This window comes from Elephas maximus, chromosome 8 (genome assembly GCF_024166365.1).
Source record: "Elephas maximus indicus isolate mEleMax1 chromosome 8, mEleMax1 primary haplotype, whole genome shotgun sequence".
NCBI lineage: Eukaryota > Metazoa > Chordata > Mammalia > Proboscidea > Elephantidae > Elephas > Elephas maximus.
In genome coordinates, this window is record NC_064826.1 from 46,371,992 (window position 1) to 46,391,872 (window position 19,881).

Sequence of the window (19,881 nt, forward strand, 5' to 3'; positions counted from 1 at the left end):
CCTATGCTCCAAATAATTGTTTTGCACTAATTCCTTTACTTGGTTAGTGATGCTGTCATCTGTGACTCCTCCCACTACTATATAGTCCCTTCTTTCACCTGCCCTATTAATTGTCTAAAGTTTGAGACCATTCAGATACTCTGAGGTCTTACTGATTCAGCTTCTTCATTTTCTCTTGGATCTATTCTGTTCTCTCCTTTTTCTTCTCACTGTCACTCCCTCATCTTTTGGAGTGTCAACTTCTTTGTGCTTTAATTAGAAGATGTAATTGGTTTGGAAGGAACATTAATTTAAATGAAATGTGTAAAACATGTAGCCTAGTACTTCGTTATTAGGGGATATCCTAGGCTTCTTCTGTTTCCTGCTCTCTGATTCTTCAAATTATGGATAACATTTCAAAGAATGGAAATTCCAGAATACTCAATTGTGCTTATGCAGACCCAGTACATAGACCAAAAAGCAGTTGTTTGAACATGACAAGCGAATACTGCATGGTTTAAAACCAGAAAAGGCATGTGTCAGGTTGTATCCTTTTACCATACTTATTCAAACTGCATGCTGAGCAAATAATGTGAGAAGCCAGATTTATGAAAAACATGGCATCAGGATTGGAGGAAGACTCATTAACAACCTGTGATATGCAGATAACACAAGAAGACTTGAAGCACTTACTGATGAAGATCAAAGACTACAGCCTTCAGTATGTATTATACCTGAATGTAAAGAAAACAGAAATTGTCACAATTGGACCAATAAGCAGCATCATGATAAAAGGAGAAAATATTACAATTGTCAACGGTTTCATTTTGTTTGTACTCACAATCAGTACCCATGGAAGCAGCAGTCACGATGTATTACATTGGGCAAATCTGCTGCTAAAGACCTTTAAAATGTTGAAAAGCAAAGATGTCGCTTTGCGGACTAAGGTACACCTGACCCAAGCCGTAATATTTTCACTTGCCTTATATGCATGCAAAAGCTGGACAATGAGTAAGGAAGACCAAAGAAGAATTGGTGCATTTGAATTATGGTGTTGGCAAAGAATGTCGAATATACCATGGACTGCCAGAAGAATGAGCAAATCTGTCTTGGAAGAAGTACAGCCAGAATGCTCCTTAGAAGCGAAGATGGTGAGACTTCATCTCAAGTACTTTGGACATGTTAACAGGAGGGACCAGTCCCTGGAGAAGGACATCATGCTTGGTAAAGTAGAGGGTCAGGGAAAAAGAGGAAGACCTTCAACAAGATGGATTGACACAGCGGCCGCAACAATGGGCTCAAACATAGCAACGGTTGTGAGGATGGCACTGGATCAGGCAGTGTTTTGTTCTGTTGTACATGGGGTCGCTATTAGTGGGAACCGACTTGAGGGCACCTAACAACAACAACAATCCAACTCCTTGCCTCCAGTTTTTAGTCACTCTATTTCATTTTCATTCTCGTACCAGAGTTGTCTTCCCTAAGTTTTTTTCCCTTCAATTTTTCCCCGTTCGTACGGTACAGCTCAGACTCCTTAATGTGGCAGCCCAGGCCCATAGTCTGGTTCCATTCTATATCTATACTGTCTCTCCTTACAATCCCTTCTTGCTTCTTCTGGCCCAGGTAATTAGATTACTAGATGCTGTCTGAAGGCCCTGTGTCATGCCGTTGGATTTGTTTTTGTGCATTTTAGTCACAGTGCCTTTTTCTCCTTTACCCCTTATCATCTGTTTTTTAAAATAATGAGCCAAAAATACATATTTGGTAGAATTATTAAAAGAATATATCTATGCATATTTAAAAATAAATATATATTTTTTGATTAATATGCATAATATGTCTACATAGACATATATGTGTATGTGAAAAAATCTGTCTAACAAATACATGTATCTCACAAGCTGTTTATCCTTACAAGGGGCAGCATGAGGTCAGCTCTACCATCTATTGGACATATTACCTTACAGAGAAGTGACATAAACTCTCCAAACTTGTGCTTGTTCATCTATTAAATGAAGACAGTAGCACCTGGCTTACTTGCCTCACAGGCATGGGCTTGTAGTCAGCCTGCAGATCTCAGCCCAAACACCTCTTCCCATGAGCCCCTCCTACATTATGCCCTTTGACTACTACAGCATTTTTATACATTTATTACAGTAGCTAATTCATTCTGTTTAGCTGTCCACCTTCCCTAGTGGACTTAAGGTTAGGTGCATAGCCAGTGGCACCTTTGCATCTTTCATATAGTCTAGCTTGGAATTTTGCTCCAAAATACTTATTGAATGAACAGAGAGTTAGGTATGTACCTATTTTTACATTGAAATACATCTACATATTGTTAGTGTGATAAGTGAATAGTGAATAAGCAACTAGTGGGCTTTATGTATAACTCATTTTTTGTTTTAACTAGCTGAAAATGATCGAGTGACAGAGAGTTTTACAAAATTGTGGGTTTACTTCCCTTTCCAGTCTTTGATTCTGTAGATTAGAACTCAGGATCCCCATCCTATGATCTTATAGGGTTTACAGGTTCAGAGTTCTTGAGAACCCTCATTATCTTACTACTTTTAAGAACTAGAGAGGTTAGTCAAATTCAAGTTCTAAATGGCAGGAATTAGGACTTTGACTAGCTTTGATTCTCCTTAAGATATCATAAGTAACTTGATTCAAGGTTTTAGTAGACTGGATGTTTCCCATTCTGCCATGAACAAATAGCAGTGGAAATAAACAAATTCTTTATCTGCTTATGATTTGACCTTGTTATTGGAATCAAGTAATTCTTGTTTCGTGATTGGCCAGTTACCATCAGAAAGAGCAACTCAGTGTTAACTAAGCTAAAATCAAAACCCAATTTTTTATCAGGTACTTTCGGCTCTCAGAGACACTTTCATGAAATTCATTTAGTTTTCTAAGGGTAGGTGGGGGATTGATTTATGTTATTTTGGTGAATCTGTGGAAATGGGCCAATTGACCCCACTCGGAGAAACTAATGCATTGTGTTAAGTCCTTTTAGCTATATGACCTTAAGTGAGCTAAGTTCCACCATATGTCCAGCCTGCATTTCTTTAACTTATTCCCAAGGAAATCGTGGAAGACTTTCTCCAATGTTGTGCTGAAAGCTGTGGATTTGGATTATAGCAAAGGCTAGATTTATATTCTTGTAATCTACCAATCTAGTAACCCTAACCAAAAAGGTGAGATTTGGGCACTGTAACTTATCTTTGATACATTTATGTTGGTTCCCAGTTCCTGTCAAACATCCTTTTAATACTCTTTTTTAGAGTTTTGTTTTAAAGACCTGGTTTCAAGGATGTAGGATTCACTTCTCTTTCTTTCCCCAAATGTAGTTCCCTGTTTCCATCATCTTTATGATTATTTGTTCTTGTAGTGTACTTGTCCTAACAACAGCATAGAAATATTATTCTTTCTCTCCTCTGCACATCTTTTTTTTAAGTTGGGGGTGGGGAGTGGGGTGCTATGTGAGGAAAAATAATGACTGAGAACTGTAGGAGCCTTTAAGATATTAAAAAGTTTCTATATTAGGTTCAGCTTAGTGGATATGGCTTGATGTAGTGGTAAATTTATACTCAAATTGTATATAAAAATTAGTTCGGTCCTTTTTTAAAAAAATTTTATTGTGGTTTAAGTGAAAGTTTACAAATCAAGTCAGTCTCTCATACAAAAATTTATACATACCTTGCTGTACACTCCTAACTGCTCTCCCCCTAATGAGACAGCACACTCCTTCCCTCCACTCTCTCTTTTCGTGTCCATTCTGCCAGCTTCTAACCCCCTCTGCCCTCTCATCTCCCCTCCAGATAGGAGATGCCAACATAGTCTCAAGTGTCTGCTTGATCCAAGAAGCTCATTCTTCACCAGCATCTTTTTCTATCCAATTTTCCAGTCCAGTCCCTTCCTGAAGAGTTGGCTTTGGGAATGGTTCCTGTCGTGGGCTAACAGCAGGCCTAGGGGCCATGACCACCAGGGTCCTTCTAGTCTCAGTCAGACCATTAAGTCTGGTCTTTTGATGAGAATTTGGGGTCTGCATCCCCCTGCTGTCCTGCTCCCTCAGGGGTTCTCTGTTGTGTTCCCTGTGAGGGCAGTCATCGGTTGTAGCCGGGTACCATCTAGTTCTTCTGGTCTCAGGCTGATGTAGTCTCTGGTTTATGTGGCCATTTCTGTCTCTTCAGTCCTTTTTTTTTTCTTGGTTCTACTTAAGATTTATGCTCAACCCAATTCAAGTAGACTTCAGACAACTTACAAATTAAAACTCAGTGCTGAACATGGTATTTAGGAATAAAATAGCACAGAGTACATCTAGAAGAACGGGTAGACGCTGGTTGACACCTCCCGGAGATGAACCCCTCAATAACAACTGAGGATTGAATGGTGTGACATCCAGAGCCCTGGGAAATCAGGAGTATAGTAAGGCCATGTCGTTTCCGTTTTCTGATGAGAGAAATTTTTAGGTTCATCTCCAGAACCAGACTCAAGCAGATGTGCTATATTGTGTACACCTGTGTGTAAGGGATTCTAAGGATCATAGTGCTGGCGTGTTAGCTGTAGTTTTATAAAAAATGACAATTGCTGTTTAAGTGGATGGTCTTTGTTTCTGCTCTTTGTAAAAGCCTCAGCCTGAACTTAATTATAACCCAGGTAAAGTCTCTCTGTGAGAATTGAGATAACTCACCTGGATTTTTTTGTGTGTGTATTTACTTTTTTTTTATTTAAAAAAAAAATATATTTTATTGTGCTTTAGGTGAAAGTTCACACAAATCAGTTTCTCATTCAAAAATTTATACACAAATTGTTTTGTGACATTTGTTGCAATCTCCACATTGTGTCAGCACTCTCCACCTTTCCCTTTACACCCTGGGTTCCTCGTGTCCATTCGTGTAGTTTTTCTGCCCCTTCCTGCCTTCTTGTTGTTGCTTTTGGGCAGGTGTTTTCCATTTGGCCTCATGGAAAATGAGAACTGAAAAGCACGTTCGTCGTGTGCGTTATTTGTTTGTTTTATAGGCCTAGCTAGTCTTTAGGAAACCGTGGTGGCTAGTGGTTAAGAGCTATGGCTGCTAACCAAAAGGTCAGCAGTTTGAATCCACCAGATACTCCTTGGAAACTCTGTGGGGCAATTCTACTCTGTCCTATACGGTCACTATGAGTTGGAATCGACTCGACGGCAACGGGTTTGGTTTTTTTTTTTTAATTGAATCTTTGGCCGAAAGGTGGACTTTGGGAATGGCTTCAGTTCAGAGTTAGCGGCGTGTCCCGGAGCCATAATCTCGGGGGTTCCTCCAGTCTCTGTCAGATCATCAGTAAGCCTGGTCTTTTTTTGTGAATTTGAATTTTGTTTTACATTTTTCTCCCGCCTGTCTGGGGCCTTCTATCGTGATCCCTGTCAGAGCAGTTGGTGGTGGTAGCTGGGCACCATCTAGTTCTTCTGGGCTCAGGATGGTGGAGGCTGTGGTTCATGTGGTCCGTTAGTCCTTTGGTCTAATCACCCAGATCTGTTGCTCTTGAATAGACCTTAAAGAATTTAGATGCGTGGCCAGTTAACAGGACTAGGGAGAAAAAAGAATTAGCACTTGGTGAGTGCCAAGCACTTAATGTACCTTAGCTCATTTAATCCTTTCAAACCATAGTAGGTAGGTCTTTTACAGATAAGAAAATTGAGGATTAGAAGATTAAGTTATTTGCCCAGGATATAAATGTCCTAAGACTCTCTCTCTTAGCCATTTAGACTTTCCAACAAACGATGGATGGCTGAACAACATTCTGTACTTTAGCTTTTGTCAGCTGTGAATTCTTAAGAGTGATTATTCTCCAGACCACAGACTATTTACAGGGAAAAAAGGCTTGGTTCGGTGTATGCATTTATTCTGGGGTTTGTGTTCTTTCTCTTTTGGACAGTATTTCTATTTAAACATCATGTGTAGCTATAAAAATATTTGGCTTTTCATTATTATGTCTGTTTTCTTAGGGTTATGAAGTATGTTATGTGTATGCATTGTATTTTTTTTTTTTATTGTATTTAAACTCATTGAACAGGAAGCAAGTGTTTGCTTAACAGAGTAGGAAAGAAATGAAATTTATGGCAGATAAATTCTTAACACGTTGTTTATCATTTTATGTGTCTGGAGTCGTGTGTAGTTCTGAAATTAAGAATTTTAGTGACTTAAGTAGTGGTGGTGTCGGGGTACACCCCCAGCAAGGAAAGACCCTCACTGTGTGTCCTGGCAGGTAACCCCAAGAACTGACAAATATCCCTTTCCAGATTCGTGAATTTATTCAGGGAAACTTACCCGGGCAAGCAGCTGCTCTCCAGTAGCGGCTGGCTGGATTATTTTCCACAACCGCCTAGCAAGGCACCCAAGCTTATATACCATTCCAGCTGGGACCAAGGCTCATTGTTTTTCTCCCACGTCCTTGGGCAGCCAGTGTTCCCAGGGACTTCACGTCCAGGCCCAGATGTTTTCCTTCTTGTTGCTAAGGCATTCCTGGGCCTTGGCCCCATCATGCCACTCCTGGCCTTGTACCTTAGCCCAAGTCAATCCCAAATTCATTCCCAGCATGCTTCGGGGAAGAGCAAAGCTGATTCCATTGGGGGGCGGGGGGGATGCATACAGGTGAATAGCATTACCCTACAGGTGGAAACCCTGGTGGCATAGTGGTTACGTGCTACAGCTGCTAACCAAAGGGTCGGCAGTTCAAATCCACCAGACACTCCTTGGAAACTCTTTGGGGCAGTTCTACTCTGTCCTGTAGGGTCGCTAATCTAATCGGAATTGACTCGACGGCACTGGGTTTGGTTTGACAGGTGGTGATGGTGGAAGTAGCAGCAGTAGTAGCAAGTCAGCAGCCACAGCTAACATTTATTAAGCTGTTATCATGTGCATATATGTATGTTACCACACTTCTAAGTGTTTTACTTATATTAGCTTTTTTAATTCTTTTAATAAAACTTGAAGGCAGGTAACATTATTATCTCTGTTATATAGATGAGGAAATCAAGGCTCAGAGAAGTTAAGAAACTTGCACAAGGTCACATAGCTGGGATACGTACTGTACTGATTTGGCAGTTCTGAATCTAAATTAATTCAAATTTATATTGTTAACCAGTTAAATGCATTACTCAGATGCCTCTCAATTAATGTGTTGATATCTTTTTTCCTGGGATTTGGCCTCATTGCACTTTTTAGGAATGTTGGTCACAGATTATCTTCAGTGTAAAATGACTAGGCCTTAGTGGGGTTATATGTAAGTCATTTGAATTCCTGAGGTATCCTCAGTGGAACAAGGCAGTCCATCTTGCTTTGTGTTCTTCACAATAATATTTAAAAAATTCAAGTAATGAGCATGTTATAGATTCATGAAAGTGGCTTAATTTATTGTACAGGGTGTCATTGAAATTTAAAATTTCATGTTTAAATACTGGCTGGGCAAATATGTTGTTTTAGATTATGGCAGATAAGGGGTTTTGAGTGGTTTGTAATGCTAGTAAGTAAAGCAAATATGTTTTCTGTTTAGCAACAGTAATACTGGATTTAAGGAGCCCTGGTGGCACAGTGGTTGAGCACTTGGCTGCTAACCGAAAGGTCAGTGGTTTGAACCCAGCAGCCGCTCTGAATGAGAAGGATGTTGCGATCTGCTTCCATAAAGATTACAGCCTTGGAAATTTTATAGGGCAGTTCTATTCTGTCCTATAGGGTCACTATGAGTCAGAATTGACTCAACAGTAATGGATTTTAATATTGAATTCTAAAATTGTATTTTGCAGGAAGAAAGTTTTAGCTAATAGAGACATAATATTTTTGTAAGTTTGGAGAAAATTTTATTGTCTATGAAAGAGGGTAGTTCTGTGTCACATGGGGTCGCTATGAATTGAAGTTGACTTGATGACAGCTCACAACAACAATGTACTTTAATGCCTTTATGTTAAATTCAGTATTTTTCTCCCTTTCTTTTTTTAGTTCTTCACCAAAGGACATGGATGAAACTGAAGGCAACCAGTTCCTGATGACAAGCAGCCAATATCCTAAAGAAGTAGTCAGAAAACGCCAAAATTTAGCACGGAATTCTAGTGGAAGTGATTCTTCTAGATTTTCCAGGAAAAGCTTCAAATTGGATTATAGATTAGAGGAAGATGTAACTAAATCAAAGAGAGGAAAAGATGGAAGATTTGTTAACCCTTGGCCAACGTGGAAAAATCTCTCTATTCCAAATGTTCTCAGGTGGCTGATAATGGAAAAAGATCACAGCAGTATTCCTTGTTCCAAAGAGGTAGCTTTTTTGGCTTTTTTGAGTGTTTTGTATTTACTCCTAGTACATACGTTACTTAACTTTGCTGTGAAGTCTTTTATGACACTCAAATGAAGCATATCAACTATTTTATACATATGCTATGCTACAGGTTGCTTTTTAATTTTTACAAGAATAAATATATGTCTATAGTTAAAAAAGAAGTCAGTACTGAAAGGCTTAGAGAAAAATACCAGTCTTCTAACCAGCCCCTGCACCCAGTCCCCTCCTCAGAGGCAACAACTTTCAACCTTTTACGTTGTTTCCTTTGGAGTTTACCTTCATTTTTCTAAGGAATAGGAATGAGTGCCATTCCTTGGCATTTATACTGACTTCTGTCATTGTTTTAGTTATCTAGTGCTGCTATAATAGAAATACCACAAGCAGGTGGCTTTAAAAAGAGAAATTTATTCTCTCACAGTCGAGAAGGCTAGAAGTCCGAATTCAGGATGCCAGCTCCAGGGGAGGGCTTTCTCTCTCTGTCAGCTCTTTGGGAAAGTTCTTGTCATCAATCTTCCCTGGTTGAGGAGCTTCTCAGCGCAGGGACCCTGAGTCCAAAGGATGCACCATTCTCCAGGCTCTTGTTTCTTGGTGGTATGAGGTCCCCCTGTTTCTCTGCTCACTTCTCTCTTTTATATCTCAAAAGAGATTGGCTTAAGATACAGCCCAATGTTGTAGATTGAGTCCTACCTCGTTAACATAACTGCCGCTAATCCCACCTCATTGACGTCTTAGAGGTAGGATTTACAACACACAGGAAAATCACATCAGATGACAAAATGGTGGACAATCACATAATACTGAGAATCATGGCCTAGCCAATTTGACAGACAGTTTGGGGGGACACAATTCAATTCATGACAATCTTAGAGTATCAGATTTAACTCTCCATCCCGTACCCTGCCCCTTGGTTTTCCTTGACTTTTTCCTATTCTGCCAGACAGAATAGATACCTCACAATTTTGGGCTAAGTTAATTTCACAGTTTATATTATTGTGACTGTATCAATATTTTTCTTTGGTGAGCTGAGTAATGTATTATGGCTATGTCTCCTTTCTTATAATTTTTTTTTTTTCTGGTGTTAATAATACTTTTTTTTCATCTGTTTAGCTTTCTATGTATTTAAGACATTTTTCTTCTTTCCAGGGCTTCTCAATATGATTTTCCACTGGCTCAGACCCCTCAGGTGGTCTCTTAGCACGTGGCTGTAGTCTGGGCTGACAGGTCTCCAGGCTGGCTGCCAGCTTCCATCCTGGGGTCTCCTTCACCATCATCCTGAGCTCCTTTGCCTGTTCTGTATTGGCCCCTGTTTTCTGCATCTTACAGGTTCCTCTTTCTTGGGCATCTTCTTGTTTTTGTGGAGCCTGTTTTTAAAGAGCTTTTGGAAAAAGGGTGCGTGGGAAGTATTTTGAGACCTTGCTTTTTTGAAAGTGACTTTAATCTCACTTTTGATAAATGGTTTGTATATATAATTTTAGTTTGGAAACCATTTCCTCTCAAAATTTGAAAGCATTACCTCAATGACCTTCTTTTAGTGTTGCCATGGAAAAGGTCAGTGCAGTCCTTATTCTTGATCCTTTGTGCATGACCTCTATTTTCTCTCTAGAATCTTTGAGGATCATCTCTTTGGCACCATTTTATGTGGTTCTTTATTTATTCATTGTGCTCGGTGCCTAGTGGGCCCTTTCAATCTGAAAAACTGTTTCCTTCTAGAACATACACCAATTCAACAATTTCTACAGGTACAATTTAGTGACATTGAGTACATTCTTCAAATTGTGCAACCATTCTCACCGTCTTTTTCTGAGTTGTTCCTCCCTCATTAACATAAACTCACTGCCCCCTAAGTTTCCTATCTAATCTTTCAAGTTGCTGTTGTCAATTTGATCCCATATAGGTAGATCTTAAAACGCATTCTTTACTAGTTAAGCTAAACTGTTTTTTGGTTTTAAGGAGACTTTAGGGAATATTTTTGGTTTAAGGTTTAATGTTTAAAGATTATTACAGGGTAATAGTTTTGGGGGTTCATCTAGCTTCCATGGATCCAAGAAAATTTGGATTTCATGAGAAGTTGAAATTCTGTTCTGCATTCCCCCCTTTTAATCAGTATTCTTCCATAGAATCTTTGGTCAAAACATTCAGTAGTGGTAGCTGGGCACCATGCAGTTCTTCTGGCCTCATGGCAAAGGGGGCATGTGAAGAATTTGCTTTTTACTGTTTAATTTTAACGTAAGTTAATATTTATGCTATGGAAGGAGTTACAGTACTGAAAAGAGGGTCATTAGAGTCAGGAAGATCTAAATTCCGGTCCTGGAGGGACACTTACTTGTTGTATGACTTTGGTAAATCCCTTAGTGATACCTCTATGCCTTGGCCTGGCTGCCTGTAAAATGGCAGTAATGTCTGCTTCGCAGCGTGAGATGACATGGTGTACTTAAAGCACCTGGCAAAGAGCAGTGGTTCAATGAATGTTAGAGTTTTTTTCTTTCCCCAAGAAAAGTAAAACATTAGCTAGTCTACTAGTTAATTATGGGCCTTGGGATTTTCCCTTTTGGCAGCTTTCAAAAAAGATGACTAGTCAGGAAAATCCTGATCTAGCTAGGAAAATGCCAAGTGAATGCTTGATTTTCCTGAAATAAATAAGCATGTCCTTCCTCCCTCATTCTATATGTTTTTCAAACTCTGGTGATAAGGATAGAAAGTAAAAAATGAATTTTTCTTCTGGGGAGCTCAGTTGAAAATTTTAGTGCTTTGCATTTTATGGGTCAGTAGTGCTAGAAATCATATTCTTTAAGCTGCTGTTTCCTGATGGGCATAGAAGCAACACAGCAGGAAGAAAGGAGCATGAAAAAGTGTGACTACTCAATTCACATCTCTTATCAGCACCTTTTTTTCTCTTTTTCTTGAACAGCTTTATTGATACTAAATTTACATACCATACAATTGACCCATTTAACATGTACAGTTTTGTGAGTTTTAGTATACTCACAGAGTTGTGCAACTATCACCACAATCTAACTTAACACATTTTCATCATCCCAAAAAGAAACCCTGCTTCATGAATTTCTCATCATTCAGGAACTCCCAAGTGACTGTGTTGTGGTGTCTTTGGCAAGTGGGCTCTTTATTCCTTCTTATTAGACTATAGCATGCCTTGTATTTTATTTACTTATGCAATACCACACTTTTCCCAAAATTTGCATTAACTTATAAAAGTATAAGTGGCAGCATAAAAACAAATGGATGAGCATTAAAGAGCAGATGGACTATTAGAGTAGAAAAATAAAATACAGCCATAAATGAATACATAAATATATTATTCTATCATTCCTGCTGCGCATTGCTGAAGGTGGTCTCAGCTTTTGTTCAGAACTTCCTTATCAGTTGCCATCGAATCAGTTATGAGACATGGTGACTCCATGTGTGTTAGAGTAGAACTGCTCCATAGGGTTTTCAAGGCTGTGACGTCTTAGATGTAGATTGCCAGGCCTTTCTTTTGAGGCACCTCTGGTTGAATTTGAACTGTCAACCTTTTGGTTAGTAGTCGAGCACTTAACCATTTGTGCCACCCAGGGACTCCAAAGACAAAGCAAAAAGGGAAACGTGAACTGTTGGAGTCTTCCCAATGGCACTCATGCAGTTACTTGGGGGAAAGAAGAGTTGTTACTGTTACTGAGAATTGCAAGAAATGTTTCAGGGGTGAGTGGGAGGTGGTGCCAAGTCTTCAACAACAGCCCTACCATACATGCACTGCAAGTTTAAAGACAGCTTCCTGTAGGAGACCTTGATACAGAAATACCAAAGCACAGTTCAGTAAAAGCAGGTTTGTAAAAGGCCAGAAGTGCTTTTGGGGGGGAGGGGGAGGGGGTGTCTGGCTTGATCCAAGGATAAAATCTAAAATAACCAAAGGAATAATATTTACCACATTTTGTTGTAGTATTGTTTTACATCTATTTCCGCTCAAAAGTGATCAACTTCTCACAAGCAGGAACCATGTTTTGCTTTTGTTGTTATCAGTGGTAGAAAATCTTAAGGATATGGAATGAGGAGAACCATCTGTGACTGTGATTTGCCCAAGAATCATCACAGTGATTTGCTGTGAGTTCTGTGCACTCAGAAAGTCAGATTCGTATCTGAAATCCAACACCTACAAATGGTCATAAGCTTTCTTTCTAGGGGCTGACCAGCTTCTGAGACGGTTTTGAGCAGCAAATACACGAGCCGAGTAAAATAGCAATAACAAAATGACTGCATCTGGGCCAGTCTGGAAAGCCTGGTGGTGTAATGGTTAAGAGCTACGGCTGCTAACCAAAAGATCAGCAGGTCAAATCCACCAGGTGCTCCTTGGAAACCCTATGGGGCAGTTCTACTCTGTCCTATAGGGTCGCTCCAGCATTGTTTCTGTCACCAAGGCCATATTTTCCAACTATTGATCCTTCTTCTTTGTTTCCAACTTCCGCGTTCCAATCACCAGTAATTATCAATGCATCTTGATTGCATGTTTGATCAATTTCAGACTGCAGCAGCTGATAAAAATCTTCTGTTTCTTCATCTTTGGCCCTAGTGGTTGGTGCGTAAATTTGAGTAATAGTCGTATTAACTGGTCTTCCTTGTGGGCGTATGGATATTATCCTATCACTGACAGAGTTGCATTTCAGGATAGATCTTGAAACGTTCTTTTTGAAGATGTATGCAACACCATTCCTCATTGAATGATAGAATTTTGCAAGACCAATGACTTCATTGCAAATACCTTCTTTCACCAACGTAAGTGGCTACTATACACATGGACCTTGCCAGATGGAACACACAGAAATCAAATTCACTACATCTGTGGAAAGAGACGATAGAAAAGCTCAATATCATCAGTCAGAACAAGGCCAGGGGCTGACTGTGGAACAGATCATCAATTGCTCATATGCAAGTTCAAGCAGAAAATGAAGAAAATCAGAGTAAGTCCGCAAGAGCCAAAATATGACCTTGAGTATATCCCACCTGAATTTAGAGAGCATCTGAAGAATAGATTTGATGCATTGAACACTAGTGATGGAAGACAAGACAAGTTGTGGAATAACATCGAGGACATCATCCATGAAGAAAGCAAGAGGTCATGGAAAATACAGGAGAGAAAGAAAAGACCAATATGGATGTTAGAGGAGACTCTTAAACTTGCTCTCGAACGTCGAGCAGCTAAATCAAGAGGAAGAGTTGATGAAGTAAAAGAACTGAACAGAAGATTTCAAAGGGCGTCTCGAGAGAACAAAGTAAAGTATTATAATGACATGTGCAAAGAACTGGAGATAGAAAACCGAAAGGTAAGAACACACTCGGCGTTTCTCAAGCTGAAAGAACTGAAATAAAAATTCAAGCCTCAAGTTGCAGTAGTGAAGGGTTCTATGGGGAAAATATTAAATGACGCAGGAAGCATCAAAAGAAGATGGAAGGAATACACAGAGTCATTATACCAAAAAGAATTAGTTGATGTTCAAACATTTCAAGAGGTGGCATATGATCTGGAACTGTTGGTACTGAAGGAAGAAGTCCAAGCTGCTCTGAAGGCACTGGCGAAAAACAAGGCTTCAGGAATTGATGGAATATCAATTGAGATGTTTCAACAAACAGATGTAGCGCTGGAGGTGCTCACTCGTCTATGCCAAGAAATATGGAAGACAGCCTCCTGGCCAACCGACTGGAAGAGATCCATATTTATGCCTATTCCCAAGAAGGGTGATCCAACCGAATGTTGAAATTATAGGACAATATCATTAATATCACATGCAAGCAAAATTTTGCTGAAGATCATTCAAAAACACCTACAGCAGTATATCAACAGGGAACTGCCAGAAATTCAGGCTGGATTCAGAAGAGGACATGGAACCAGGGATGTCATTGCTGATGTCAGATGGATCCTGGCTGAAAGCAGAGAATACCAGAAGGATGTTTACCTGTGTTTTATTGACTATGCAAAGGCATTCGACTGTGTAGATTGTAACAAACTATGGATAACATTGCGAAGAATGGGAATTCCAGAACGCTTAATTGTACTCATGAGGAACCTTTACATAGATCAGGAGGCAGTTGTTCGGACAGAACAAGGGGGATACTGTGTGGTTGAAAGTCAGGAAAGGTATGCGTCAGGGTTGTATCCTTTCGCCATACCTATTCAATCTGTATGCTGAGGAAATAATACGAGAAGCCGGACTATATGAAGAAGAACGGGGCATCAGGATTGGAGGAAAACTCATTAACAACCTGCATTATGCAGATGATACAACCTTGCTTGCTGAAAGTGAAGAGGACTTGAAGCACTTACTCATGAAAATCAAAGACCATAGCCTTCAGTATGGATTACACCTCAACATAAAGAAAATAAAAATCCTCACAACTGGACCCATGAGCAACATCATAAGAAACAGAGAAAAGATTGAAGTTGTCAAGGATTTCATTTTACTTGGATCCACAATCAACAGCCATGGAAGCAGCAATCAAGACATCAAAAGACGCATTGCATTGAGTAAATCTGCTGCAAAGGACCTCTTTAACGTGTTAAAAAACAAAGATGTCACCTTGAAGATTAAGGTGCGCCTGACCCAAGCCATGGTATTTTCGGTTGCACCATATGCATGTGAAAGCTGTACAATGAATAAGGAAGACTGAAGAAGAGTTGACACCTTTGAATTGTGGTGTTGGCGAAGAATATTGAATATACCATGGACTGCCAAAAGAACGAACAAATCTGTCTTAGAAGAAGTACAACCAGAATGCCTCTTAAAAGCAAGGATGGCGAGACTGCGTTTTACATACTTTGGACATGTTGTCAGGAGGGATCAGTTCCTGGAGAAGGACATCATGCTTGGCAAATTACAGCGTCAGTGGAAAAGAGGAATACCCTCAACAAGGTGGATTGACACAGTGGCTGCAACAATGAGCTCACGCATAACAATGATTGTAAGTATAGCACAGGATGGGGCAGTGTTTTGTTCTGTTGTGCATAGGGTCACTACGAGTCAGAACCAACTCCACGGCATCTAACAACAACAGCAGCATAGGGTCACTCTGAGTCAGAATTGACTCAATGGCAATGGGTTTTGTTTTTTTTTGCTTAGGCCAGTCTACTTCTGGAACTACTTTAAAAAAGCTTTTAATGACTTGAGCTGTCTTCAAAGTTTTCAATTTAATTTTCCTTTTGCCCATTGCATTTGGGACCAAGGATACCTTACATTATTACATTATCATGATTATCAAGTCAGATTCAGACTTGAAAGAAAGAAGTTAAACATGCATTTTTAAGACAAAAGCAAAAATAGCAAGCTTATTGAATGACTTTAGTTCCCCCAAAACAGCCCTCCTCTCTATAATTTAGTTCAAAATATGTTCTGTGATGAAATATGTTTTTTCCCCCTAAGTGCTGCTTTTTCTTTCTTTTTATACATAGGAACTTGATAAAGAACTCCCCGTGGTTAGACCGTATTTTATCAATGACCCTGAGGAAGCTGGAGTGAGGGAAGCTGGCTTAAGAGTCACATGGCTGGGACATGCAACGGTAATGGTGGAAATGGATGAGCTCATATTTCTTACGGACCCCATCTTCAGCCATCGCGCATCACCATTTCAGTGGATGGGTCCAAAGCGCTTTTGTCACCCTCCATGTACAATAAGTGACCTCCCCCCAATAGACGCCGTTCTTATCAGTCACAACCACTATGACCACCTGGACTATAATTCTGTCATTGCTCTGAACGAACGATTTGGTAACGAGTTGAGGTGGTTTGTGCCTTTGGGTCTCCTTGACTGGATGCAAAAATGTGGCTGTGAGGATGTGATTGAGCTGGACTGGTGGGAGGAGAATTGTGTCCCCAGACATGATAATGTCACCTTTGTCTTTACACCTTCCCAGCACTGGTGTAAGAGGACTCTAACGGATGATAATAAGGTTCTGTGGGGCAGCTGGTCTGTCTTGGGGCCTTGGAATAGATTTTTTTTTGCAGGAGATACTGGTTATTGTACGGCTTTTGAAGAGATAGGAAAAAGATTTGGACCTTTTGACCTGGCAGCTATTCCCATTGGAGCTTATGAACCAAGGTATGTAGACTTCCAAAAGCTGACCTAAAAGAAAATATTCCTACTACATAATGACTTAACTGAATTTAAAAGTAAAGTAGTTATGATTTTATGTTACTTAATGATTTGTGATTTTAATTGTGGATCTTGTTATACATTGGTTGGAGCTTGGTGAGTCAACTGCAATTAGTTTTTTTTTTTTTAATTTTAAAATAATTTAATCACAGTCATATCAGTTAAATAATTACTCAAAATCAGAACTGGTACTATCAAAAAAAAAGGACCAAGGTTTAAAGAATTACTGTGAGTACTCAGAAGTTCATATATCATTCCAACTCAACTATGAGCAGTCAGTAATCAAGTCTAACTCTTGTTCTTCCTTTCGCATTGAGGATACTTTCTATAACTGCTTTTCCCTCTATGACTTATATGTGCTGATCCCCTGTCCTGCAACTCCCCTTATTTACCAGAGAGAGAAACCGTGGAATTGGCCTATACCAAGAGTTGTCTGTGATGGTCTTATTTCAGTCAGCCCAGAAGTGAATTTGGCAACTCAGCACTGCCTCTCCAACCCGACCTCTACGTACTTATCACGTATCTTCAGAGCAACTAAAGGCCATGCTATCATTTGACACCTAGGAGACTTTGTCCACTGTCTCTTTTTCTTAATATTGTTTACTTATGGAAAAGAGAAGAGATTTCAAACAATTCTGTTAGATTTCAGTCAACTCTGGTTTATATGTACAGGTAAAGAAATAAATACCAAGAGTAACAATGTAAAGGATAATAAAACATTAAAAAAAAATTTTATTCTAATGTGCAAACACAGATACATACAAATGTGTTTATTTAGGCAATTCCTAGATGGTGCAAATTGTTAACACATGGCTGCTAACTGAAGGTTGGCAGTTTGAGTCTACTCAGAGGTATCTTGAAAGAAAGGCCTGGCAGTCTACTTCCAAAAAACCAGACATTGAAAACCCTGTGGAGTACAGTTCTGTGACACGCATGGAGTTACCATGAGTCAGAAAGTCAGCATCAACTCTGTGGCAACTATTTTTTTTTTTTTTTTTTAAATAAGCAGAAGAACAAGTGTTTCTCTAGCACTTAGATGAATTGAACAAATCTGATCTTTCATCTGATTTTGTTAGGCTTGTTTAAATGTTAACTTTTTAAGTTCACCAAAACTATTTATTCCCTAACTTTATTAATGTTTATTTCTCACTTTCATGTTTATTCGTAGTTTCTTTATTTTGGGTGCTAGGTATTTTTACCTTTTTTATTTCCTTGATTTCTAATAATTTTTAAAATTATTGTAAACCAGTATTATTGCTTGCATTTTACTTTTCCCTTTAAATAATTAAAATTCTAATGAAACCTCCAAAAACATCTAAAAAAAATTTTTTTTGAACTGTTACAAATCAGTTTCATATGGTACTGGGCTCTACTCAACATATGTTCTTAATATATTAGAATGTCTCTTATTTGTAATTGGAAAAAGTTCATATGTAGTATTTTATAGAATGTGATTTAAATAAAAGAAGAATTGATATAACTTGGTACAGCCAAACCACAGCAAATTTGCTCCCATAATTCCCCCTTTCTGCTTTCATTGCAGCCTTTTGGTGGGAGGAGGACAGGGAGGACCATTTGCTCTAAGAATTTAATCATGGTAACCTCTACTGTATAACCCTTTGCTTTGGTCAGTACTAAGAGCTTTAGAAATAAGGTTATCCATTTTTTTTTTTTTTTATTCAACAGAAGTTCAAAGCACTATGTAAGTGTAACATAATCGCACCAAGAACAACTTCCCATGATAGCTTTGGAACGTTGAGTTCTTACCTTTGGGATCTGCTGTCACTGGGGAGCCTACCTAAGTCAGTTATGATTTTAAGTTTTTGTTTTAATTTCTGCACTAGAGTAAATATTTTAAATTTGTTTCAGATAGACACACAGTAGAAGGGAATATGTCTATCCCTTTGATGTATAGTTTTTAATACCAAAACCCATTTCATCCTGCCCTGAATTCCCAGTGCTAGGAGATGTGGCAGAACAGTACTTCTCAACAGATCTAATTGTTGAGGCGAACATAGCGGCTTTGTTTTTGGGTTCCCATAGGGCCCAGCCCCTCCTAACAGTAAATAACAGCCCTGTAACTGCTGCAAATGGATAAACTTTCCATAATGTGTTCTATAAAGTGCAGAAGCACCTAGGCTGAGTCATATTCATTAGTCTTAACTCTAGCTTTAGTCGGCAGTAGTAGGCAGTAGCAGGCTGGGGATAGAAATAAAGTGAAGACAGTGTTGTTTTTTCTCCCCTAAACTTAGCTTGGAAAGCAAAGCATTGCTTATAGACAGTACATTTTTCCTTTGTATCAGAAATAATAATTCTCCTAAGTATTGATTATGGCAAGTCATTATTCTTTTGTGAGAATTCTATGAAGCAGGCACTGTACCTGATGCTTTCATAAAGTTTGTCTTGTCTAATCCTCACAATGAATTTGTAAAAACCCAAAACCAAACCTATTGCTGTAGAGTCGACCCTATAGGACAGGGTAGAACTACCCCATAGTGTTTCCAAGGAGCACCTGCTGGATTCGAACTCCCAACTTTTTTGGTTAGCAGCTGTAGTACTTAACCACTATGCCGTCAGGGTTTCCTAATGAACTTGTAAGGTGGCTATAACTTCTCTTTCATGGACAAGGAAACCAAAGCTCAGAGAATTTGAAGGGGCTTTCCAAAGCCATTCCAGAAACTGGTTGGTAGAGCTGGATTCACACCCGGGCCTCTGCCTCCAGAGCCCTTTTTCTTTTCAAGGCAGCCTTTCAGTATCTCTAACATACCTGTTGGTCTCATTACCCATTATTCCCCCTTGTTCTCTCAGTTCTTGCCAAACCAGACAACTTATTGTTTAGTTTTATGATGTTTAAATAAAATTCCTTGAATAGCCGTTGGGTTTTTTTGCTTCCAGTGTTTGAATATTATACCTAATTTTTGTTTGCTTTTTGCTTTAGCAGATTTTAAAAATTTGTTTCAGCAGGTTGTTCAGGTTTATTTGCAATTGGAGTTCTGGCTTCCAGTTCTTTACCTTGATTCATATCTAGGGCTGAAAAACATCTACCTTTTTTTTTTAATTTTTATTGTGCTTTAAGTGAAAGTTTACAAATCAAGTCAGTCTCTCACATAAAAACTTATATACACCTTGCTACATACTCCCAATTACTCTCCCCCTAATGAGACAGCCCACTCTCTCCCTCCACTCTCTCTTTTCGTGTCCATTCCTCCAGCTTCTAACCCCCTCTACCCTCTCATCTCCCCTCCAGGCAGGAGTTGCCAACATAGTCTCAAGTGTTCACCTGATCCCTCTCCAACCGATTATCCAGTCCAATCCATGTCTGAAGAGTTGGCTTTGGGAATTGTTCCTGTCTTGGGCCAACGGAAGGTCTGGGGGCCATGACCGCTGGGGTCCTTCCAATCTCAGTCAGACCATTAAGTTTGGTCTTTTTACAAGAATTTGGGGTTTGCATCCCACTGCTCTCCTGCT

At 39.3% G+C, this 19,881-nt stretch overlaps 1 protein-coding gene across 8 annotated transcripts in view; it reads left to right on the forward strand.

The window, feature by feature from the left end:
* The window catches only part of NAPEPLD (N-acyl phosphatidylethanolamine phospholipase D), a 55,913-nt gene that overhangs the window by 20,897 nt on the left and 15,135 nt on the right, over positions 1 to 19,881 (forward strand). For 7 of the 8 annotated variants that reach the window (XM_049893113.1, XM_049893118.1, XM_049893116.1 and 4 more), the window contains 2 exons: positions 7,950 to 8,259; positions 15,713 to 16,359. In XM_049893113.1, coding sequence (XP_049749070.1) covers positions 7,950 to 8,259; positions 15,713 to 16,359 — 957 coding nt within the window. Of the gene's footprint in view, positions 1 to 7,949; positions 8,260 to 12,192; positions 15,226 to 15,712; positions 16,360 to 19,881 lie in introns of those variants that run through there. The other variant, XM_049893120.1, reaches the window with a different exon arrangement.